Source organism: Anguilla rostrata, chromosome 14, assembly GCF_018555375.3.
Source record: "Anguilla rostrata isolate EN2019 chromosome 14, ASM1855537v3, whole genome shotgun sequence".
Classification (NCBI taxonomy): domain Eukaryota; kingdom Metazoa; phylum Chordata; class Actinopteri; order Anguilliformes; family Anguillidae; genus Anguilla; species Anguilla rostrata.
The window spans coordinates 31,437,910-31,462,556 of record NC_057946.1 but is presented as its reverse complement, the minus strand read 5'-3'; the positions used below and the strand labels follow the sequence as shown (position 1 = coordinate 31,462,556).

Here is a 24,647-nt window from a genome sequence, read left to right as displayed (position 1 = left end):
GGTCACATGGTACCTCTCATTGTTGAAAGTAGAGTGGTTAGGCGATACCTCTCATTGTTGAAGGCCGTGCAGAGCTCCTCGAGCTCGGTGTTCCACTGCTGCTCCAGGGTGCCCAGCCGCTCCCTCTGTAGCTCCAGGAGTCTGTCGATGTGATCCAGGTGAGACCCGTGGCACCGGGCCGACTGCTCCCTCATGCTGTTCACCTCAACCTCCAAACACTGTGGCACATGCAGAGAAGGGAAAGTCACCACATCCACGTCATCCAAGAGTCACCACATCCACACCATCCAAGTGTCACCACATCCATGTCATCCAAGAGTCACCACATCCATGTTACCAAGGGTCATCACATCAATCTTATCAAAGTCATCAAATCATTCCAAGTTGTAACATCGATGAAATCCAATTGTCACCAAATCGATAGTATTCTAAAGTTATCACATCCACGTAATCCAAAAGCAATCTTATCCACTTCATCTAAGAGTCATTAGATCCATCTTATCCAATAGTCTTTACATCCACGTCATCAGTCATCACATTTACGTCATCAAGTAATCACATCCATGTCATCCAAGAGTCACCACATCCAAGCCATCCAAGAGTCATCACATCCATGTCATATAAGAGTCATCACATCTAAGAGTCCTCTCATCTAAGACCAGGGTCATCATCATCTCATTAACAGTCATCATCTCCATATGTCATCTAAGAAAGAAAAGTCATCAGGTTAACATTCAGACAAACTGCATCTCCTGAGGCTACCACACACAAGGAAACATTAGATCAAACAATGAACCATGTGCACATCTACATTGCAATTAATAAATATTACATTAATAAAAAATAAGATTATTAGGTTTTTAAAAAATAAAATAACAGAAAATACATCACTGCCAACCAAAGCAGTGAAAAACAAACAGAACATATAAAGTTCTGTGAACAGTAAAATATAAAAATACATTTAAAAAAACTTACTCTGCCTCTAGATACAGAGCACCAACTATATTGGGGGGGGGGGGGGGGGTTGTGAGTTTCTTACGTTATTTGTTTGTGACTCGCCTGTAACGCACTTCCTCACCTTAATAACGGTGTCTTTGTGGTCCAGGACTCTCTCGAACGTCTGGCTGAGCACAGCGATGTCGTTACGCAGCTCCTTCGCGCGGACCTTCCGGAACACCAACCGCCATCTGTCTACTAGCTTCAGGTCGTTCACCGCCGTTTTCTGCTCCTCCGTCTCCATTTTATCCTGGGGGGGGAAATAAGAGAACAGACGCAGGGCGTTGGGCAAACGATTCGTGAATGAAATTTACGCAGGCTTATTTTCTGGGATTGTGTAGTTTCAACGGGGTTTGTGTATATTAACTTTTCTTTATTAACGTTGAAAACGTTTTGTTGAGATTGCTCACAGAAGGACATTCGTTGGCAAGCCTAACACACACCCAGGAACGTACGGGTTACAAAATTCAGAAATAGCCTACATTACGCAGATATAATGAATAGCTCGTAACATATGACATAATATGTCTGTGGCTCAAATATTTCAGCAGTCACATAAGTGGTTAGTGGAACAGACTTACCGTAAATTCTTTAATGAGCATGGCCTCTTTTTTCTTCTTTATCTCCTCCTCTGCCAAGGCTTTTTGCTGCAGAAATAGCTGTTTCTCCTCCTCTGTCATCTTCCCTTTTCCACCCTTCTTCCCTTTCTTTGCCATGGTGTTGTTCCTCTTTCTGTGCTCCCAAGTGAGCTGTCATCAGACGTCGCTGTCCGTGCTATATTTTTACATATAATTTCCAATGATAACAGCATTGTTGGGTGAGGGTTTTTAGCGTTCTGTCTTTTCTGTGACGTCAGCATTTACCTGTGTAGCGTAGGTAGCCTAGTGACGTCACAGGAGATGACAGAGGTATTTTTATTTGCCCATGTCATAGCAACAGTGTTGCCAACTTTGATTTTTACAAGGTGAAAAATCCAGAAAGCTTTTCCTAAACGGCGGAAATGCACGAATAAATAATAAATAGGCTAAATGAATGAGTAACTATTAAGAAAATAGTACGATTTACTCGGTTCTGTGCTATTCGTAACGTACCATGAAGTGAGTTGTGTTATTGTTTCTTAACACACAGGCAAGCCTTTACAAAGCAAATTGCTTTTGTGTGATTGTTATAAATGCCTGTGACCAGGTGGCCGTTCCTTTTCCATTAATCACATGGAGCATCCAGAAGATGGAGCTATGTCAACGCAGAAAGCAAAATAACGGAACACAAACCAGTTGATGCGCAAAATGTATTTCTGTAAACTTATGGTTAATGGAGCGGGCCGATTCGTTTCGCGGTGGATCCGTAAACATTGGAAATTCGTGAAAATCCATACAAATTTTGAATGTAAATATTCCGTTTTCTGTATCCGACTCTTTAAGCTGTGGAGAGGAACAGCGTTGTGATTCTTATATGAAAAAACATATATTGCATCTAAACAATGGAAATATTTTATTGAATTAATTTTTCTTTCTAAATAAATGTCAAAGAATGCAATGGCATCCCTGAGTGAAAGCATGAGGTGATGAGTTGTAGCCTACACCCTGGCCGTGGCTTGTCCTCCATTTTTCTTAGAGGTCCTGTTTACTCTAAACTTTTCAGTCCATGCCCACCGGTGTATCCGTACCATCAGTTTCTTAGAATAGTTAGTTTCTGGATTACAAATTATACATTCCAATTTTATTAATTTAATATATTTATTCAAAACATATGCTCAAATGGAAAATTTTAAAAGGAAAAATCAGTGAATTCATTAAAAACTACTGGTAAATTAACTACTGGTAAATTCTTCCCATCAATTACTCAAACGGGACTTTACATTGTATGGTCGGGTCCACAAACCTGAACCTATACAAATAATTTGAGAACCGGACATTCCGGTCGGGAACCGGACGTCTGGTAGCCCTAGCGTTAACGGTCTGTACCGTTCACTTGAGGCACTTCACTTGAGGTGGAAATTGTTGCAGAATACGTCAATTGGAGAAAACGCAATTAGCCTCAGTAAATAAGTCAAATATAGGCTACTTCAGTCAGCTCGTATCAACTGTATGCCATGAAATGTCAAAATCTACAATCTTCTTATCTGTGATCTAATCTAATCTAACTAGAATCTGATCATTCATATAGCCAATCATAGATCTGTATAATTCATGCTGCAGGCATTGTGTAGACAACAGACACTGAATTCTATACCTGAATTATATAGAATATAGCTGGTGTAAAAAAAGCCATCACAAGGCAATTGTGATTGCAGAAGCTATCCTCATTATGACATAACAGAACCACTGAAAATAAATTGGCCTGGAGTATTTAAATTGTGCCATTCCAGCTTGTTCAGCAAAGGTATGGTAGTACCTTTTCGCATGTGTATTAAAATCGATAGCTCCGTCATGATGAACAGACAAGGGATGATCGTGGAACCTGATACTTTTACATCTTGCAAGCCCCATGACTTTAGGGTGAAGGCGCTGGAGGAGATCTGGAGGGAGGTCAAAGTTTGCAGGTCAAAGGCCATGAGGCTGCTTTACTCTCTAACACAAGAGGTCTGAAGAAGTGTCATCAAAAAGCCATCAAGGTGAGTCGCTAAGCTGAAACCCAACATTGAACGTCTATTGTTTTTAACAATGTGACTCAACCTATTGACACATTTCAGTGAGACCCAAACTGGTAGGGCCGGAGGTGGTGAAGCCGGTCACTATTGTGAAAAGGGTTCTTCAAACCAAGACACAGAAGACCCAACTTCAGGAAGAGGCCGGCAAACTTGAAATAAGCGCTCGAGAGGTCACTGCTACTTTTTGGAAGGTCAACTGCATTTTTATCATCATTCAAGTGACTGAAGCTCTTCTTTTTCAGACACTGGTTCTACCTACACCTCAGCAAAGAAGCCCTCAAGTGGTTCTTCCTCAGTAGCCCCCAGTAGTCTTGCTGCACCTAAACTCTCACCGGCCCAACAGGTCCCATGAGGTAACAATCGGCAAAGTGAGACATGGAGCCACAACTGACTGCGAACCTTTCAGTTTTGCTTCAGGTTGTCTGGTTGTAGACTTCCCTGTAACCATGCGGTTCCAGTTCAGACCAAAGATCTGTGATGCAACATTTCGAACGTTGCAGTGAGGAGTTGCAGCAGTGTGAACTACCCATCTCCGAGTGTCTGAAGTCCCTGCTTGCAGTCACAGGTGACTCAACGCATCTAATTGTAGGCGGTGAGTTTTAGAACGTTGCAGAAAACTTGGCTTTAGAGCAGCTCTCGCTAACTGCCACTCCCTACCCTCGATTTTTTCTTTGTCTTTTCGGTGATATCAGCAGAAAAACTGACATTTACCTGCTCATAAATGACTTTATTGGTTACCTGGACAACGGGGTAGATGGAGCCTGACCCAACCAAGGACGTCTATTCTGTGGGGGCTGCTGGGTGGCTCATCGTGTTGAGGCGCTGTTGTAGCTCACGGATGGGCCCCATGATCTGCTATCTATTAAGGCTCGGTTCTAGTGCTTGGATTACATTACAGTACATTAGTTTTATTTGGCAGATGCTTTTCTCCAAATCATAGATGAGCCCCATGGTCTGGTATCTGTTAAGGCACTGCTCTAGTGCATGGATGGGGCCACATGGTCTGGTATCTGGTAAGGCTCTGTTCTAGTGCACATGCTAATCAGTGTTAAAGGCCTATTCCTACTGACCAACATAAGCTTTTTTAAACAGGTTAATAAATGCAAATTGGAAGTAAACTAAATAACTAACTAAACAAGAAACATAGCCTCAAGTACGGACCTCACTAATAGCCAGTTTTGAAAAGAATGGATATTAAATTAAGTGTTCCACACCAATACAGTTTAAACATAAAATTAGATTAATAAATAGCCTAAAATAACTTACAAATAGCAAAGAAAAGCAATATATATCCTTAATAAAACATGGGCCTTCAGCAGATAACAATAGGCTAATATTCAATAAAAACCTAATGAATTGACTCAAAGCATAAAAAAAATTACTTCTCTTCTAATGCAGTCAGCTTGCTCCTAAAAACAAGTTTGGCTTGTGAGGTTAAAGCAAAGCTCATCCATCAGGCAGGAAATGACATCTTGACACAGATAACTGCCCTTTTCCACTTCTCTGTGGCTAAACTAACTGCAAGGCTGCTCTACAGCTGTATACAAACACGCAGAACATGAACAGGATGGGATATCCTTCAGCCCCAGAGGCCCAGCGCCTGGATTCACATCCATGATGGAACTGTTCCACAGCGTTGGCAGGTGAGAAATACAACCGTATCAAACCATCCTATTTTAAGAAGAATTATTAGTATGTGGCCAAACAAAGACAACAGTTGTAGTGTTCTCCTTCAACATAAAAAATCTGTAACAGAATACAGGTTATGGATGGAAAAGAGAGAACTTGAAGCAGATAACTTACTGTGTTTAGTTTTTAAATTATCTCAGTGGTACACTTGACTTGATTTTTCCCCACAAGCTTTCTACCTGAATCATTGGTACTTATTTTGTTATGTTAACTATATTTTTATTTTTTAAAATATGTTTTTCAGGCTTTTTCAGCTTTATCGGACAGTTCAGTGTTGTTGGACAGGTCAGTACTCAGAGGTGGGAGAGTGAGATCATAGAGAAACCACAGAAGCCAGTGCGCTATTAATAACAGGGTATGGCCATGTGCTGAACACACTGGATTTTTCTTTTAAAATGATTTTTTAAAAATTGAATCATGTTGAGGTATCTCTAGTGTTGAGCGGTCTCTGAACCGTGTTGAGCAGTCTAAAATAAAGTGCTGGGTTGTGTCTTTTAAAAGTGTTGGAGCTGTCTGTAAAATCAAGTGCCGAGCCATCTCACCTCCATACACAGACCTCAACGGGACGATACACTGTGAATTGCAATCATTTTATTCACTTCTTCCAGAACAGACCTTGTCACATTGCAGTATACTGGTTCTCTTAATGCTTTCAGTGATGAGACAAAGTCACTAAAATTCCACCAAAAGTCATCGTTTCTTTTTTTCTTTTCTTTTTTTGTCGTTTTTTAAACTACAGGGGCCACTTTACAAAGCGTGTTTAAGCAAGTGTTCTCACCCAGGCCTTCAGACGCCCTGGGGTTTTTTTTTTCCATGATCCAGATCTCCGACTCGCAAAGATACAGGGAGTCCCCGTTTTTTTTTCCCCCACAGCTGAAAGGTCACAGGAGGGCGGAGGGGTGCTGAGGGCTGCTGAGGGGGTTTTGGGGGGGCGGTGGTGTGGGTGAGTGGAAGGAGGGGGGCGAGGGGGGGGCATTCGGAAGCGCTGGTTCAGGCCTCGTCGTCCGAGGTGTCGCTGCTGCTGGTCTCGGTCTCCTCTGCCTCGGCGGTGGGTCTGAAAGTGCTGTTCCGCCAGGAGCCCAGGAAGTCGCAGGGTGCAGCCCGGTCTCTTCCAGGAACCGCTTTCTCCGCAGGCCGTCTCTGCAGTCTGAGGAGCACAGGCGGGGGGGGGGCGTCTGGTCATCTAGCTAGACGTTTGTGTGGGGGGGGGTGTGTGTGGGCGTGTGAGGTGGTGTGAGTGGGGGGAGGCGATGGTGTGGTGGGGGTGTGTGGAGGGGGTGGTGTGAGGGGGGCGTGTGATGGGGGGGTGGGTGTGTGGGGCGTGTGTGGGGGGGGGGGGGGGCATGATGAGGGGTGGGGGTGAGGGGTGGAGGGATGTTGGGGGGGTGTGAGAGGGGTGTGTGAGGGGGGTGTGTGAGGGGGGCATATGAGAGGTTTGTCAGAAGGCCATATGAGAGGCGTGAGCACCTGTTCGCTTATGGCCTGGAACTCCCTCATCTCGTCCTCGGTGAGCGGGGCGCAGGTCTCGTCGTTTTCACTGTCCTCCTGCCAGCCCATCTCCTTCAGCAGCCTGCAGGAGCCCAGAACACCGCCCCTAGTACACTGCCCTCAACGCACCCCCAGGCCCCTCCCACCCACCCACCTAGCCCCGCCCACCCACCTGTGCTCCGCCTCCAGGGAGCTGGACAGCACTTCAGGCTGCGGGAAGGTGGAGGAGCGGAGGATCTGTTGCCGGGCCACGAGCGGGGCGTTCCCGTTCTCCCGCGGGGCGGGGCGCTCGAAGCTGTTTCGGTTCTCGTCCCCGTGGCCCAGGTTGCTGTTCTGCACGTGGAAGGCTTCGTCGTCCTGTGGCGGGAAGGACAGTGCTATAAACGCGGTGGCGGTGAAACGGAATTGCACCCGCAGAACTGTGAGAAAGACTGAATTAGCATAGACATTCATCAGGGTCGGGGTCAATCTCGATTCAGCATTCAGGAAATTAACTGGACTTCAGTTAATCTGCAGTACAGTCCCTGTTTCTTTCTCAAGTGGCATTCTTCAAAAGGCACGTGTCACCATTTCTCATCACCAGTTGGAATCACAATCCAGCCATGTTAACAGCACTGGCAAATTTCCCCTCAATAAAATGGAAATAAGGAGTTTGTGATGTCTTCCTGTTAGAAGAACCCAGAGAAGAGCTCCACCAATCACAGAACACCTTGGTAACAAAAAGCAGATCAACAATAATGGTGACCTGCGGATCGTACTCCCTGCACAGAGAGAAAAGAAACGTAGCCAGAAGTTGTCAAAGTATCCACCAATCACAGGTACCGTTAGCAGTCATTACCAAAATCCTCCGTGATTGGTGGGAGCTCCTTTCTGCTTAATGACGTTAAGCTGACATCACAACCACCATTTTTAAATGCTCCCTTCTTCCCCGCCCTCGAGCGCGGCGGGCTTAGGCAGCCCGAGCGGTACCTTGCAGGGGTTGTCCAGGTCCTCCTCGTCCACCCGGTCCTGCTTCAGGGCCTTGAGGAAGTGGCTCTTCCTGTCTGTGCGCGCGCGGCTCAGCCTCATCATCAGCCGCGGCTGGCTGGCCTTGTCCACGGGGGAGGAGGAGCAAGAGCGGCTGCCCTGGGGGGGACGCATCATACAGTGGTGGTGAGTCTGTGGGGCAGTCGCAAACTTTAACTGTGTCTTGCACACTTTTGACGATGTGAAACGGAGGCCTCTAATGGAGAACTGCACTCCACTGGACTGTGGGGCATCATCTCAAACGACCACAGCACAAACCTGCATGCACAGATCCTCAGGGACCCTATGACGCACACGCAAATAGGCGGGTAACTTCAGACAGAAAATAAGCACCAGAGAAAAAGCAGTTAAAAAGCACAGCCAAGGAAGCCACACCACAGATATCTGCCGGCTGTATCCGGAGTGTCGCAGGAGCCATAGCAACTCGGACACATCCATTATCCGACAACTGAATTCGGCAGTCTCGTAGTTCAGATCCATCCACAGTAGACATCGGTGTTCATTTAGGACTGTTACCAGTTACATCCCATCCATCCATCCAATATCTATCCCCGCTTATCCTGGCCAGGGTCGCGGGGGGTGCTGGAGCCTATCCCAGCATGCATTTGGCGAGAGGCAGGAGTACACCATGGACAGGCCGCCAACCTATCGCAGGGCAACAGTTACACTCCCACCCGCACCCCATTTTAAACGGGTGTCCTACCTTAGCGGGGACAGCGACCGGTTTGGGGACCAGGCCCTTGTAGAAGGAGGGGGTCCCGTTCTTGGGGGGTGCGGGCTGGGTGTGGGCCGGGGCGGGCAGCGTCGAGCTGGGCTCCTCCTTCGGCATGCGCTTGATCACCATCATTTTAGAGGTCCTGGACTTGGGATTCGGCGGGTGCTCTGATTCAAGGGCAGAAAAGGGTGCGTCACTGCGGAGCGCTCAGACCAAAAAAGCGCGCCGCCCTGACTTATCTGGGACAGCCAAGGACACAGAGGACTACAGAGAGACTGCTACGGGACAGCCCGAAGGACATTCGGGAACTACCTAAAAGGGACGAAAGCCACAAGCATCCCAAGCAGCGTTTAAACGTGCAAACTCCCATTAAGAGCCACAGCTCCCCTCCTCCTCTCCTAAGGCACGCTGGTTAGGCCTGAGACAGCTAGTTATGGCTGAGACAGCTAGTTATGGCTGAGACAGCTAGTTATGGCTGAGACAGCTAGTTACGGTTGAGACAGCTAGTTACGGTTGAGACAGCTAGTTATGGCTGAGACAGCTAGTTATGGCTGAGACAGCTAGTTACGGTTGAGACAGCTAGTTATGGCTGAGACAGCTAGTTACGGTTGAGACAGTTAGTTATGGCTGAGACAGCTAGTTACGGTTGAGACAGCTAGTTATGGTTGAGACAGCTAGTTACGGTTGAGACAGCTAGTTACGGTTGAGACAGCTAGTTACGGTTGAGACAGCTAGTTACAGTTGAGACAGCTAGTTACAGTTGAGACAGCTAGTTACGTTTGAGACAGCTAGTCACGGTTGAGACGGCTAGTTACGGTTGAGACAGCTAGTTATGGTTGAGAAAGCTAGTTACGGTTGAGAGAAGATGCCAGACTCACCCCATACTCCCACTGCTACCGCTTTGTTCTGGTTGAGCTCCCGTTCCGCGTCCGGATTCAGAGACGGCTGAAAAACAGAGAGAGCATCATCAGTGGCTGGGTGGGGGGGCGGGGGGGGTACCCATTTCATCCCCAGCTTTACTCCATATCTCAGCGGCACGTACGCCCCATCAATTCAGCTCGAGGGAGACCAAATTCAGGAGTGCAACTCTGGAACAGCGAGTCATTTCAGTCGCACGCAAAGGGGAATTGAGAGCCACAATTCAATTTCCATGAGCCGAGACACAGCGGGAACATCGCCGGTAACAAAGACATCGGTGCGTCTCCGCTGGTTTTAAAAAGATTTTTAAAAAAGAATCTTTGTTGTGTTTTGTCGTGCCAGGAATACAAACCGCTGCCCGATGGATGTCAACTGTCCTGAAGTGCGGCTAAAGACGCCAGTAGCTAACGTGCTAACGGAGAAACCTAACGTCTTTGGTTTCGCACCCGCGCCTTCATCAGTATGAAGAGCAGCATGCGCCAAGCCCAGCATAAAGTCCGGAAATGAGTCGTAGATCTAACCGACATTGTGCCATGAGCTTCACAGCAATTTCCAGTCCTCATAGGCCAATGTGTGCCCCCCCCCCCTCGCCCCCAACCACTATCCCGCCGATCAGCACTCTCACACCCTAATCACTTGGGGCCTCAGGAGAATCACTATCAATATTTCACCTCCTCTTTAGCATTGAACACACATTGCCAAGCGGAGCGTGAAATGCATTTCAGATCCTCTGGGGGTTTCTTGAACAACTATTACGCACCACACCGCTGGTACTGCGAATCAAACAGAGTACTATACTCGGTTGACACTTATGAATGATCCCCCCCCACGCCCTCGAGAGGTCTTCAAATCACTTTGAAACATGTACAGGATGTAGGCACAGTCAAAATAAGACAAAGTTAATGAAGTTAATCAAATTCAGTGGTACAAGACTCAAAACATCCTGTAGCCGTGAATTTGTTGGGTAAGAGCCCGTGGTGAACCAGAGGAACAGTGGGGGCAGGGGGGGAGGGGTGGAGGACTGAATCATGTCGCATCGTATCCCAGAATGCATTTCGCGGACTCACAAAGTCTTCAGCCTGGAACTGCTTGCGTGGGTCGCCCTCTTCGTGCTTGCCGCTGCCGTTGTGCCCGGAGTTGCTCTCGTGCAGGACCTTGTTCTTGCCCCCCTGGGGGGCCGTGGGCCTGGAGCGCCCGTGGCCCCCCCCGCCGTGGAACGCCGCCCGCGAGGCCCCGCCCTCGCTGCCGTTCCGGCCCCTCCAGCCGTTCTTCTCCTTCCTGGAGTAACTTCCTGCAAGGGGGGGGCAGGGGGGACAGTTCCATTTAAAGCAGGGGTAACCAGCACTGTTCCTGGAGATCTGCTCTCCTGAAGGTTCACATTTAAACCCTAATTTGGCACACCTCTTTCTAAGAATTAGCAGCTTGATGAGTTCTATGTTCGACGAGATGTAAATGTCTCAACCTGTGGCAGAGGACTTGAGTGTGTCAAATGCACTAGTGTGTCAATCTACAGCTTCTGCCCTCTTTGTCAGCGGATAGGAGAAACTGTTCAGTGATAAAGCCAAATTATGGCATAATTAGGGCAGGTCAATGCATTTAGATAAATCGGTGTCAATTTGGTAATTTCAGGACCCGTTCGGGACTCCAGTTAATGTGCTGCAGACCCTCTGCCATGGCTTCCCTCCTGGGTGGCAGCATTTATCAGCCCTTCACATTTTTCATCATATGTTGGAATTCCAGTCAATCGCCACGCCAACAGCACTGGCAATGTTCCCCTTAATAAAATGCTAATAAGACTTGTGATGTCACCCTATTAGTTGAACCCAGAGAAGAGCTCCACCTATCACAGAGTAGCCTACCATGTTACTTTGTCTTTAGGGCAGGGCTGCCCAACCCTCTTCCTGGAGATCTTGAATGTGCTTTGTAAGGGATGGAGTGAAATCTTTACTACTGAACACAACCCCATGGGCCCTGTAGGCACAGCCCTGCAATCCGCTAGCAGCTCAGCACTAACGTGGCTGTGTGGGTCTGTCCAGCGGAACAGAGCTACCAATGAGCAGGCTCTCCTGTGTGTGAAGGACGGGTCGGGGGGGGCGGTACCTCCAGCGCGTCCATTGAGGGACTGGAATCCGTCGGAGGAGTTGTGTCGTCTGCGACTCACATCGCTGCGGCCGTCCGGGCAAACGGGGGCCTCCGGCGGCTTCTCGCAGCTCAGAGACGGCTAGGGAGCAGGGCAACGGCGTCACAATACTGGCCTCCGCAACAGTGACATCACAGAGCCTCCATCAGAACACTGCCCTCCACAACAGTGACATCACAGGGTCTCCATCAGAACACTGCCCTCCACAACAGTGACATCACAGTGCCTCCATCAGAACACTGCCCTCCACAACAGTGACATCACTGGGTCTCCATCAGAACACTGCCCTCCACAACAGTGACACACTGGCCTCCACAACCAAGTGACATCACAGGGCCTCCATCAGAACACTGCCCTCCACAACAGTGACATCACAGTGCCTCCATCAGAACACTGCCCTCCACAACAGTGACATCACGGCCTCCATCAGAACACTGCCCCCCCACAACATGACATCACTGAGCTCCATCAGAACACTGCCCTCCACAAAGTGACATCACGAGCCTCCATCAGAACACTGCCCTCCACAACAGTGACATCATGAGCCTCCATCAGAACACTGCCCCCCACAACAGTGACATCACGGCCTCCATCAGAACACTGCCCTCCACAACAGTGCATCACTGATTTCTCCATCAGAACACTGCCTCCACAACAGTGACATCACTGTTCTCCATCAGAACACTGCCCTCCACAACAGTGACATCACGAGCTCCATCAGAACACTGTCCTCCACAACAGTGACATCACAGGGTCTCCATCAGAACACTGCCCTCCACAACAGTGTCATCACTGTTTCTCCATCAGAACACTGCCCTCCACAACAGTGACATCACTGAGCCTCCATCAGAACACTGCCCTCCACAACAGTGACATCACTGAGCCTCCATCAGAACACTGCCCTCCACAACAGTGACATCACAGGGTCTCCATCAGAACACTGCCCTCCACAACAGTGACATCACAGGGTCTCCATCAGAACACTGCCCTCCACAACAGTGACATCACTGAGCCTCCATCAGAACACTGCCCTCCACAACAGTGACATCACTGAGCCTCCATCAGAACACTGCCCTCCACAACAGTGACATCACAGTGCCTCCATCAGAACACTGCCCTCCACAACAGTGACATCACTGGAGTCTCCATCAGAACACTGCCCTCCACAACAGTGACATCACTGAGCCTCCATCAGAACACTGCCCTCCACAACAGTGACATCACTGGGTCTCCATCAGAACACTGCCCTCCACAACAGTGTCATCACTGTTTCTCCATCAGAACACTGCCCTCCACAACAGTGACATCACTGAGCCTCCATCAGAACACTGCCCTCCACAACAGTGACATCACTGGGTCTCCATCAGAACACAGTAGGATTTGTTATTTGGAAACCATGCTTAAAATGTTAACAGGGCATTAACATTGTAGTACATTTTAACTAATCAGCAGTGAACCAGTTTTGTAAGCTTCCAATCTGGCTTTATCCACCCAGATAAATCACACTGTGTCAGGCCAAGCATTAAAAATCATAAGTAAATTGTATATATATATTTTTTGTAATTTTTTTGATACACTTGATAAAAGTGATTTGTACATCCTTATCTTTTGGTTTTCTGAACACTTCAAATGCAAATTCCCCATGTGGCCGGGGGTGGGGGTGGGGGGGGGGGATTCCCAGCAGTGACACTTTCTGTGCTGTGATCCATATCTGTACCCCTCTCTGCTGCCCCCTATCTGTAACCCTCTCTTGCATTCCCCCTCTGAATAAAGACTCAAGTACCTGCTCCCCAGTAAAAGTGACTGCAAATGTGGATTTGGTAGCTGTGAGGACAGTAAACCCATGCGCGTAGCCGGGTCACAGCACCCCAGAGCCCCAGGGCCCAGACAGGGGCGATGCAGAGCGCAGGTTTACCTTCGCTGATGAGGCCGGTGTGGGAAAATTGAGCCAGGCTGGAGCAAAATCATGCTGCGCCATTTAGGTCTCTGTCTCAAGAGAGGTGAGCAAGGCATCAACACCTCATCTCCAGTCCCTGAGGGAGATGGGGGGAGAGAGACAGACAGAGACAGAGAGAGGGAGAGAGAGAGAGAGAGGACACAGTGCAACATTAGACCGATATCCACTACTGATTAACAGCCATAAAAACAATGACCCACTCCACTATCCTGCCACCACAAGGCCCTGTGAGACCGAAAGATGAAGTCATGGTCCCACGGCCAGCGAGCTTCGAGTCTTATTTCACCACACCTCCCCAACACAAAGCAGGCTCAAGACTGAACACGGTTAGGCTGCAGAGAAATAAAAAACATTTCACCTCCGGCATCAAAAAACAAAAACACAACACAAACCAGAAGGCCCCAGAGCCCTAAAGAGAGTATGTGATCCTACACCGAAGCACAGAAAACAGTATAAACACGGTCTGAACGGCGGGGGGGGGGCAGGGATGGGCACTGAGCCTGGCACAGCCCGGTAGAGCTGGTCGTCCGGGCCGGACGGGCCACTCGCTAAGTCTGCTGCTTTCAGGAGGAGCAGACGGGCAGCTGCACGGGCGCCGGGCGGCAGGCCGCGGCATTGTGCTGCCCAAAATAAAGGAGATCTGCCCCCGATCCGAGCCCCTTTCAGACACACGGGCAGCCACTCCCCCCGCAGGAGCAGAGAGAGAGAGAGAGAGAGAGAGAGCGTGTCAGGAGAAAGAGAGAAAGAGTGTGCCACAAAGACATGGGAGGAGAGAGAGGAGAGAGTGGGGAGAGAGTGAGAACGGGACTTTCATTCAGGGTCCGTGGTTCTTTCTTGCCAGCGTTACTGTAGGCGTAGAATAATATTTGCGTAACGAGGATATGATTTCATTGGACACCTATTGCCTCTTGTTAATTACTGCGGTGTCTGCTTCGACAACGGAAGCGTGCACTTCCCATGCTCATAAAGACACACTCATTCAACAGAGAGAGGGGAGAGAGGGGTGATGAGAGAGAGGTGATGAGAAAGGAGAGAGGAGAGAGTGGAGAGAGAAGGAGCAGAGAGGAGAGAGAGGGAGAGGGGGAGATAGAGGAGAGAGAGAGAGAGAGAAAGACAGCAGAGTTGTGCCAATTGTGTCAGCTTATTTTGCAGTCACAGTTACGAGCTGCATGTGGTCATTGATGTGTCGTGGGCAAAACAGAAAAATCATTTTAAAAGGCATATTTTTTATTTTAAGGCGCCTGATCAAAGTACAAAAGCTACTGTGAAGTTGCCGTAAAGCCAGTGAATAGGGCTGCACGATACATCGCATCGGGTTTTATTATTATTCTTTTTTACGCGTGATAAGAATAACTGCCCCCAACGAGCATACTGGCGTTTTTCATCTTTTTTTCCCCTCATTAATCATGCCTGATGCGGTAGTGAACACCGGCATGTTTACAGCGATGTTTTTTCCCTTTTCCCCCCAGAAGCATTTCACGTGGTCTTTGACGATCGTTTGTTTAGTACCACATCAGGTACAGATTAAAAAAAAGAAAAAAAGACAAAAGATGGACCGTACGCCCCATGGCGGCAGTCATTCTTATTACGCCGAAACAATACATTTAAAAGCCGGGATTTGATGTATCCTGCAGCCCGTGCACTGAGGCAGCTCCATAAATGAGAAGCGGTCCCTCAGAAAAGAGGGGACAGCAGAAACGCTGGTGAAGAGGATCCTGCTCACAGGGCGTGTGCCTGTGGAACAGACGTGTTCCTCTGCACGATTCACCGTCAAATTCACCGTCCCTTCATTACAGAACTGAAGGCCCTACACACTGCAGCACACCTGGACGTGGACCACTGAGTCATGAACTGCGAGGTTTCAGCATCATGGTTGGAGCCTCTGGTTTCACCGAGGCGCAGCTGGCTGGCGAAACTTACATACAACAGGCGGCGACCTTTGGTACACTAACCTGGAGTCGTGGATAGAACAACCCTAGCACTGGAGATGGTAAACGATTAATACGAAAGCCCATCTGTCGTAAGACAGGCGCCATCAACTAACACCTCAGGAACAGTGGCCGTAGTTTCAACCCATTTGTCATAGGGGAACGAAGAGGATTGCACACGAGGGCGCACTGAAGAATGGTCTCAGCGTGTTTGAAAACTCCGCGAGCAGAGGCTCCCGGTTTACGTGCAGCAAGCAAAAAAAAAAAAACAATCTGGAAAAGCTCAACATCGCAAGCGACATCACACGTGCCAGTCAAACTCAATTCAACCGAGCGGACACGTTATCAACGCGCGAGAAGCGCTAGCAGGAACAGAGACGACCTTCGGGAGCCTCCAGATGAGTCATCAGCGGCTCCAAAAAAGCCTAGTCTGCCCTTTCCACTCAAAACCCTGAGCTTCATGTGCAATGAATGCACTGGCCACTGCTAAATAAACCGCAGGAGCAAGCTCAGAAAGATCGAGGGAAATCTGTTTTCCGATGATGCGCTTCACTTGGGCTTCCCATAAAGGGCGGGGGGGGGGGTTAAATAATAACTTCAACCTTTACGGAATGTGGCGGCTGCTTCCTTCCGTGACCTCGGACCGCGCCGAAGTGTGAAGCAGGTCTAGCTGATGCAACGAGGAGCAATGTGTGAGGACACTCTGGGTGTGGAGGGGCTGTGCCTCTCCCAGCCTGCACTTTCAGACACACATTACCCACCCGTCTCCCCCCTCCCCCCTCCCCCCTCCCCCGGGGGAGAGGAGCCGTGCTCCCGCCGCCCTCCACGTGCTTCAGGTGCTTCTCAAAGTGCCGTTTTTATTCCTGCTCACACCGTTCAGCCCTCTGCAACCCTTCCCCCAGTCAGCGGCTACTGAAGCCTCCCTCGCGTCAAAAAAGAGGGTTTTAACGCTGAGACTCTAAATACATCCTATTCGTTGCATGCCGAGTTACTTTCATTCCAAGGTGTTAAAATTGGGTCTGAAGACCCATGCTGCCTAATTTCATATATTGGGATTGTGTCACAGGATAAGATTATGTTCAGCACACCACGGTGCCTGCTGGGATTTGACCCCATGTCCTTCCAGCCCAGAGAACAGTGCCCAAACCACTGCACTACCCGGACAATGCCGGGATTTCTGAAAAATAAGCGTTTGGGAGTTTTAATCGGAGTACCTCGTAACTGCGGACTGCCGACTGCCATCGAGCAGGAGAGGCGACAGCCCATTCAAACCTGAGCGAGCCCCAGGGCCAGCAAAAGGCTACAGGCCCGGTTCAAAGCCGCCCGCGCCCGTGGACAGTCTCGCTCCCGTCTCCTTTGTGCTGGCCGGCCTTTCGTCTCGCTGACGGAGAGGGTCTGGCTTTTAAAGCGCCGCTCGCTCGCTCTCCGCCGAGGCGCCGGCGCGGGCCCGAGATTAGCGGCTATTCATCCGCCGCTTTGAAGCGACTTTAAAGCACTTTCGGCGTTCCCCTCCTGAGCAGAGACGGGGGGAAAAGCAGAAGGGCCTCTTTAACAATTCTATATTTGATTTCAAAGAGCCGGGAGCTTTTTGAACCGCACAATCTTAAAGGCGCCACTGCCAGTCACCTACAAACACGCAGCGGTCCTTTTCTCCAAACGAGACCGCGAGCACTACTTTACTCGACGGCTTCACAGAATCATTCCACTCAAATTTAAATCCTTAACTTGTTATACGCCGTTATGACAAGTTCCACAATTCACAATCTATCTTAAGCTTGTAAAAAAAATGTTCCATGACATCTACAGTACAGCACTTTCCACATAAAATATAAAACTCACAAGAGCAAATGAGGGACACGTGGATAGTGAATAATCTGAAGCTCATTCTTAAGACAAATTAATATGAAGCTCATTCTTAAAACAAATTAATCTGAAGCCCATTCTTAAGACAAATGAATCTGAAGCCCATTCTCAAGACAAATGAATCTGAAGCCCATTCTCAAGACAAATGAATCTGAAGCTCATTCTCAAGACAAATGAATCTGAAGCCCATTCTTAAGACAAATGAATCTGAAGCTTATTCTTAAGACAAATGAATCTGAAGTCCATTCTTAAGACAAATGAATCTGAAGCCCATTCTAAAAACAAATGAATCTGAAGCCCATTCTAAAGACAAATGAATCTGAAGCCCACTGTTAAGAATGGGCTTCAGCTAGCCGTTAACATACAGGGATTCAGCACTACTCCAGTCAGCTGTGTCTCATTTTAGCCGCCCACCAAGCTACTAAGCTGCATATTTGACCAATGGAACAACTCCTGGGCCCAAATTCTAAGATGAGCAACTCGAATAAACACTGTGGTAGAGTTCAGCAGCTTTGAAACTGGACGGAGGACTGAATCTGTGGAAGTGGATGCAGGAGTAATGATGTCATTAGCGATGGCTGAGTTCAAACAGCATTGCTACCGGTGCACTGCCAGGCACACGCTGCCAAGCCAGGAGATCCCAAACACAACCTCCAGCATGGGTCCCAATTTTAACACCTTGGAATTAAAGTAACTCTGCATGCAACGAATAGGATGTATTTAGGCACGAGTCTCAGCTCAACTTATCACTACATCATTTCATTTCCCTTTGGCGTCAGTCAAAGCTGATAAAGTTGGTATAAATTTCATTGATCATTTTTCAAAAACCAAGAATAATACTTTAAGTAGGTGACTGTAGCTGGGGTTCTGCAGAGGTGAAACAACCGGCTCTATTCCACGGTGCTTAATGTGGACTGGTTCTCTGGGATTACGGGTAAATACCCACCCCTCCCCCGCCGCTACCTTTTTAGATCAGAGATCACAAATTCAAATCCTGGAGAGTCACAGACTTAACTGCTAAATCTAAGTCACTGATTGGCTAACGAGTCTCGTTTCCAAGGCCCAGATTAGCTGCCAATCGAATGGAAACCACAAAAAAAAAAAAACTGCAGACGCTGCAGCCCTTGCGGACTGGAGTTTGAGAGCTCCGCTTTAGGCGCTGGTAAAATCTGAAAGCAATTCTGCAGATTTGTGACAACTATCCGCTAAAAACATCTATAATATATAATATATATCATATAATATAATCATACAAAAACAAACTGTGAGGGGAGGAGAATAACTCACCACCAAGTAAATTTAAGATTAAAAAATAAATGAATGAATTAAAAAGGGCCTTGCATGATTTAGCAGCCAAACTGACCTGTTTTTCTCCCCAAAGTCAGCAGGGTGCACATGCAACATTTATAAGATAAGTTAGGCTACAGTGCATGCAGCGGTCACCAGACCGCTGTGCTGTCTCTCTCTCCGCACTTTCCAGAGAGAAGAGCAGTTTGAAGGAGCCCGGCACCACACGCAGCCTGAGCTGCTCCCCATACCTCACCTATAATTACACCTCTACCATTAGCAGAGAGCCAGCCAGCTAGCGCCAGGGGGATACACTGTTACCACTAGCAGATCCAGACAGCTAGCACCAGCCAGCTAGCATCAGCCAGGTAGCGCCAGGGGGACACACCATCACCACTAGCAGAGTCAGTCGGCTAGCACCAGGGGGACACATAGTCACCATTAGCAGATAGCAACCAGCTAGCGCCAGGAGGGGACACCGTCACCATCTGCAGAGCCAGCTAGCACCAGGGGGACACAGTGTCACCATTAGCAGAGAGTCAGTCAGCTAGCGTCAGGGTGACACAACATCACCACTAGCAGAGAGTCAGTCAGCTAGCACCAGGGGGACACAAAGTCACCATTAGCAGAGAGTCAGCCAGCTAGCGCCAGGGTGACACAGTGACTGTCACTATTAGCAGAGTCAGTCAGCTAGCGTCAGGTGGACACACAGTAACCATTAGCAGAGAGCCAGCCAGCTAGCGCCGGGTGGACACACCATTAGCATTAGCAGAGAGTCAGCCAGAAGGTGCCAGACAGCTAGCACCAGGTGGACACATCATTAGCATTAGCAGAGAGCCAGCCAGCTAGCACCAGGAGGGAGGACAGTCACTATTAGCAGAGATCCAGACAGTGAGCGCCAGGTGGACACTTGGCACACACCTTCGATCGGACGCTGCTTTGGCAGACTGCCCGTGTGCACGGCCATATTTTTCCCCCCCGGGTACGGTCACGAAAGGATCAATTTTGTAGAGCCAAGGGCATGATGGGAAATCTTTGATGAGTAGGAGAGCAGGCTATAGTTACCATAAACTTCAACTTATAACACAGCTGTCAAAACAGATGCGCGATCCCAGGGAGATGTGCCGGCTTGCCGTTCTCTGCCCAGAGCCAGACTTTGGAGGATTTATTTCCCTGTAAAAATCGCTCCAGTAAAAAATTCTTTGTGCTGGTCTGTTTTCCCCCTCAGGAAAAAGATGCTCATTGAATGTTCACGTTACCTTTCATAACCGTCCTCAGACACTCAGTCAGAAAAAGCTAAACTTCACAAAGAGTGAGATGGAGAGGACCGCCACCTCAGCTGCGCCATCTAAAATCAGTCAAGCCTTCTCTGTATGAATTCCATCACATCACATTAACTAGACAGATCACTCAAACACTACCTCTAATGCACTCCATCATGTTTGTGCATCGGTGTTGGACCACAGCGCTTGGCTGCGTCTGGACAGAGAGGCAGAAGCGACTGCGATACGTGTCCGTTTGACTGACAGGACAGTCGATCAGTCTGGACAGCACTTATGTCATGTGAAGATTCAACGGTTCAGTTATGGTGAGATTTAACTGGAGGGGAATTCATTCCCACAGACCCTGGATTCATGTCCCCCCTGTTTACCATTGAGAACTCCTAATTCCAACAGGTTTTATTTCATGTTTGTAATGTACACCTATAACCACATACAGCGATAGCCAAATTCCCACTGGAGGGGCCGAGGTCCAGCAGCCTAGGATCAAACTGACCAGAGGTGACGGTGGCCAAGTGTGGAGGATTCCAAAACAGGTGAGGCTTAACAGGCCACTTGAAAAAAAACACCCTGTCAGAGGAAGCTATAAATTTCAGGCCATATAATCAACTCCAGATACACAAACCTGAATATCTGAAAAATCAAGAGCTAGTTAATCACCCGTGATGAAGAGTGAGCTCGGGCCTCAGCTAAGCACAGTGTCCACTCCACAGTCTAACAGCACGAGCCGGAAACAAGAGGCATGTCAGGAATACCTCATTTTTACAAATATATATACATTAAAATTTTAAATGAAATAACCGTTCCTTTGGTTTAATTGCAAAGGCTTCCTTTTTTTATTACATTAGTCAATTACTAACAAGTGTCCAGAAAGCAGCAGCACATCACCATTTCGTCAAAGGTAAGAATATGTGGCATTAATACAGGGAATCATTCACCTGCACGTTACGGGGCGATTCTTCAAAGTGGTACTCATCCGTGCGCCCGATTGGATAAACCGAGGGGGGAAAAAAATCAAGGACTAAAGCCCACTTTCCTCCTTTCCTTTTTCAGAAGCCAGAGTACCAGCTGAGGGAACATATGATGACTCTCACAGCAATGAGACCTGGCCACATTCCCACTGTCCTCAGACACCGCTTCTCCCTTTAATGGGCAGTAGAGAAACTCAAATGGGGGGGGGGGGGTTTGATTACTCTGCCAATGATATTCTGCAAAGTTCAGGAAAATACTGTCACTATGGGGGGGGGGGGGTGCAACTATTGCCCTGCGATAGATTGGCGACCTGTCTGGGGTGTAATCCTGCCTCTCGCCCAGTGCATGCTGGGATAGGAAGTGGGTATAGATAACGGATAGATACATGGATGTCAAACTCACTCCTGCCGATAAAATAAACTGTAGTTCACAAAAGGACACGTAGCCCAGAAATGGATTGGATTTCTTAGACTTATGCAGAACTGCTACCAACCGTTTAATATTTGTGCAAATGCATTAATGCTGCCAGTTAAATCATAAATACGAATCATTGGTTTCCAAATAAAAGTGAAATTTCTGCGACTGTAATTACAGGCTCCTCTGCCACAGTCACCCTGTGATCTTTCATTACACGCTAAAATCATCTGCCAGGAAGTCCTCCCTGGCAGATGCCTGTTCTGCCGTGTAATGAAATGACAGGCAGTGGAGAAGGCCCAAAATACCATCCAGTGCAGAACCTCTATGGTAATTGGGTGAACAGAAATAACATGTTTGGGTTAAGCGAGGATCACGAGTCTCTCAAACGATTGGACGATCTCTGGCCATGGTAGGGTGGCCGATTTGATCCACAGCATTTTGACACGGAATGTGATAATTCGGCATCGAGCCGACAGCCCCCTAACCAATGTAAATGATCGCGTCACGTTTCCTCTGTGAAATTACACTGATGACACACGATAGCCATCCCCTTTTGTGGACTCTCAGCCTCTCAGTAGTCCTTCATCGACGAGGCTAACTTGTAACTGAGATCAAGCCAGCACTCCTGAGACAAACTCTGGGTTTCTTTTCCGAGTCTAAGCTGCACAGCACAGCCACCTTCCTGAGACCACTTTGCATATGCATGTATTCAAAATAAATTTGAGAGCAAAATCCACATTTGTTTGCTCCGAGACAGGCTGAAGACATCAACGTGCAAACCTGACACCGAAGGGAAATAACTGCCACGTCAAGTCATCTGAAGTGTCCGTCGGGCTACGGGGATCACATGTAAACACTACATGGGCAGCTTTTCTGACCCCACCCACCCCCGTCCCAACTCTCTTATTGGACAGCAGGACAGACACCTGGCATAACTGCGCCTCACTAGGGCTGCCGTGGCCGAGAGCACCGCTGAAGTCTGAACAAAACACAACTGTCTGTACGAGAAAGCAAAATTAAAACCACATACACACCAGCTATGAAGGACTGCACAGATGGCCTCGTTCGATTGCGTCAAGTCAAGCCCCTCCCCTCCCCCCCCTCCGCAACCCCTTCCGGCACGTTCCCTGGGATTTTTGTGATGGGAGAAGCGCGGAGATAATCCCCCCTGTTCTGCTCTCCAGGTTTATCTTGCAGATCGGGGTCCTTCTGTAAATATTGAGCAAAGAAATCCCGGATCAACTTTCCATCCTCCGCAGGCAAATTTCCAATTCCAATCCCAGTGTGGATTTTGTCCCTTGCTTGGCTCCTCAGATGGCAGCTCCTGTTTGGTTATAGGCCTAACACAGGTCGGGCTTTCATGCACTGCCTTAAGGCCAGCATGGGCATGAACTGTGTCTTTTTTAAGGGGGCTGAGGGTGCTGGGGTGGTTCACATGTGAAAGTCCACTGCATAAGCCGGTGAACGAAAACAAGGGTGACTACCGATGCACCATTGTCCTCCAACCTACGAAGTCACAAATAGAATCGATTACATAATTAGGAGGAAAATGTTTAAGAGCTCGAATAAATTCTCCTTCATTTGAAAGTGCGCATGTTTCGCTTCTCCGAAATAACGGGCGTGAGAGAGGAACCTCTCCAAAGGGAATAAATGAGGATCAAGTAATTCCGTGAACTGATGCTACATTGCAGTCCAATACCAATGTCCAAACACAACAACACGGCTTCCAGGTCGAGTTGTGTCGTGCAGTCAGCTTCTCGCTTTCCCTCGCATTTCTTTACAGACCATTTCAGAGGAAATCCGCGTCGTTCAAAGACGGCTCGTTACTCGGACGATTCCCAAGCGACCAGCGCATTCCTCGGCCTTGGACGTGCACACAACGAGGACGTTTGCTCGCCAGTGGTTAAAGACAGATGACAGCACCGATTCTGAGCGCAAGAACCTTGACTGGCGCCGTCTCTTCTGGAGACAGGGGTTACGGTAGAGTTCGCCTGTAGGGAGACACGCATATAATTGGCAACAATTCAGAAAACGTGAACAGTTTTGCATGCACGGGATAGGCATAGTTTGCCTTTTGGACAGACTGCCAGCATGCTCAAATTCATGTATGTTAAATAATACCAAAACAACAACAGCTAACTAGCGTCGTTGGTTAGCAAATGGAAATAAAAGTCTAATGGGAGGCAATGACGTTAGCCAGCAACCGAGCCTCCTCTCGGAGACGCTGGCTGTCTGGCTGCTAGCACGGACACCAGAGAAGGATTAAATTCGAAGTTGTCTGTAGTTGGCTTGAAATCTACCCAATTCAGTATGCGAGGCTGAACTACCAGACAACCCTCCCAAATGTTTGAAAACGGGTCTAGCTGCGAGTACCCGGGCGGAACAATAAAACAAAACTTTGTTAAAGAACATATACTGGTTAAAGGATGCAATAACGTTAGCCACTCCTGGCAGAGTATCGTTGCTAACTATGCTAACATTAGCACAGTTAACTACACTACAGAATGACATTATCCAGCAAACCAGTTGCAGGCTATGTTTTCCAACTAGCTCGCTAACGCTAGCTATGATCTTTTCTCTCGCTTAACAAGCAAACTAAACATGAAAAGCGAACTAACACAAACTACCAACTGAACACACGTCTTGCTGTTGTGCTTGTTCAATTAACTTACGCTGCTAGGAGCTCGTCTGTCCGAGTGTATCTAGCTAGCTACGGGATTAGCGATGCTAACACTGGAGTAGCAATAACAGCTCTCACTCACTCGCTAGCGTTAGCATAGCCCAATTTCAGCTTCTTTCCCAGACTATTTATCATTTACGGTTCTTCATTTCTGTAGCTTACCTGATTCACGAGAATTGTCCACCGCCTATGGCAGTCTTTTAAGGGTTGTTTTAGACTCCTGCATTTCTATATTCGTTAAAAATGACGAAAAATTCTTCTTTTTGTTTTTAATTTTTGCCGCTTTTGCCCATCTCCTTCCCAAAATGGCGCCTCTGTCCGCAATGCTTCGCGAGAATCTCGTCAACCTGCGTGATTTGGTGAACACTTGGGCGACACATAAATACTTTAAACGCCCGGGCGAAAATAAATCTTGTTTTGCAGAAGTTGTCGTTCTTGGGTTGTGTAAATCACAATTAAATTCCTTATTTTCTATTCACCTTCAGGTTTATTTTTCGCCATGTCGAAGTATAAGTGCATAAAGTTTGAACGAGAAATTGACTGAAAAGCATGCCCTTGAATTAAAATAAAATTGGCTACATTTCAAGGTTCTGAGAAAACATTAGGCTAGATTTCTATCAAATATTGAGAAGTGTGCAGTA

The 24,647-nt window shown here is 48.0% G+C and overlaps 2 protein-coding genes and 1 long non-coding RNA gene across 3 annotated transcripts in view; 1 reads left to right on the top strand and 2 right to left on the bottom strand.

Annotated features, from left to right (window-relative positions):
- The window catches only part of LOC135239975 (dynein regulatory complex subunit 2-like), a 6,048-nt gene extending 4,202 nt beyond the window's left edge, over window positions 1–1,846 (bottom strand). Inside the window, exons 1-3 of the mRNA XM_064309023.1 lie at window positions 1,578–1,846; window positions 1,079–1,246; window positions 49–218 (exon numbers count right to left, since the gene is read on the bottom strand). Coding sequence (XP_064165093.1) covers window positions 49–218; window positions 1,079–1,246; window positions 1,578–1,712 — 473 coding nt within the window. The 5' untranslated portion in view covers window positions 1,713–1,846. The remainder of the gene's footprint in view (window positions 1–48; window positions 219–1,078; window positions 1,247–1,577) is intronic.
- Window positions 1,847–5,906: 4,060 nt separating this feature from the next.
- Window positions 5,907–24,369, bottom strand: LOC135239977 (vasculin-like). Its single transcript, XM_064309026.1, is given in 12 exon segments — window positions 5,907–6,430; window positions 6,433–6,475; window positions 6,795–6,905; window positions 6,996–7,180; window positions 7,793–7,948; window positions 8,553–8,731; window positions 9,443–9,509; window positions 10,550–10,773; window positions 11,583–11,703; window positions 13,538–13,655; window positions 22,361–23,317; window positions 24,169–24,369. Coding segments are annotated over 10 exon segments (1,254 nt in total). The 5' UTR covers window positions 13,601–13,655; window positions 22,361–23,317; window positions 24,169–24,369; the 3' UTR covers window positions 5,907–6,325.
- LOC135239978 (uncharacterized) lies at window positions 18,915–19,586 on the top strand. The gene is made up of 3 exons (XR_010325540.1): window positions 18,915–19,025; window positions 19,158–19,289; window positions 19,495–19,586. It is a non-coding gene; the product is annotated as an uncharacterized LOC135239978 (long non-coding RNA).
- Window positions 24,370–24,647: the final 278 nt, after the last annotated feature.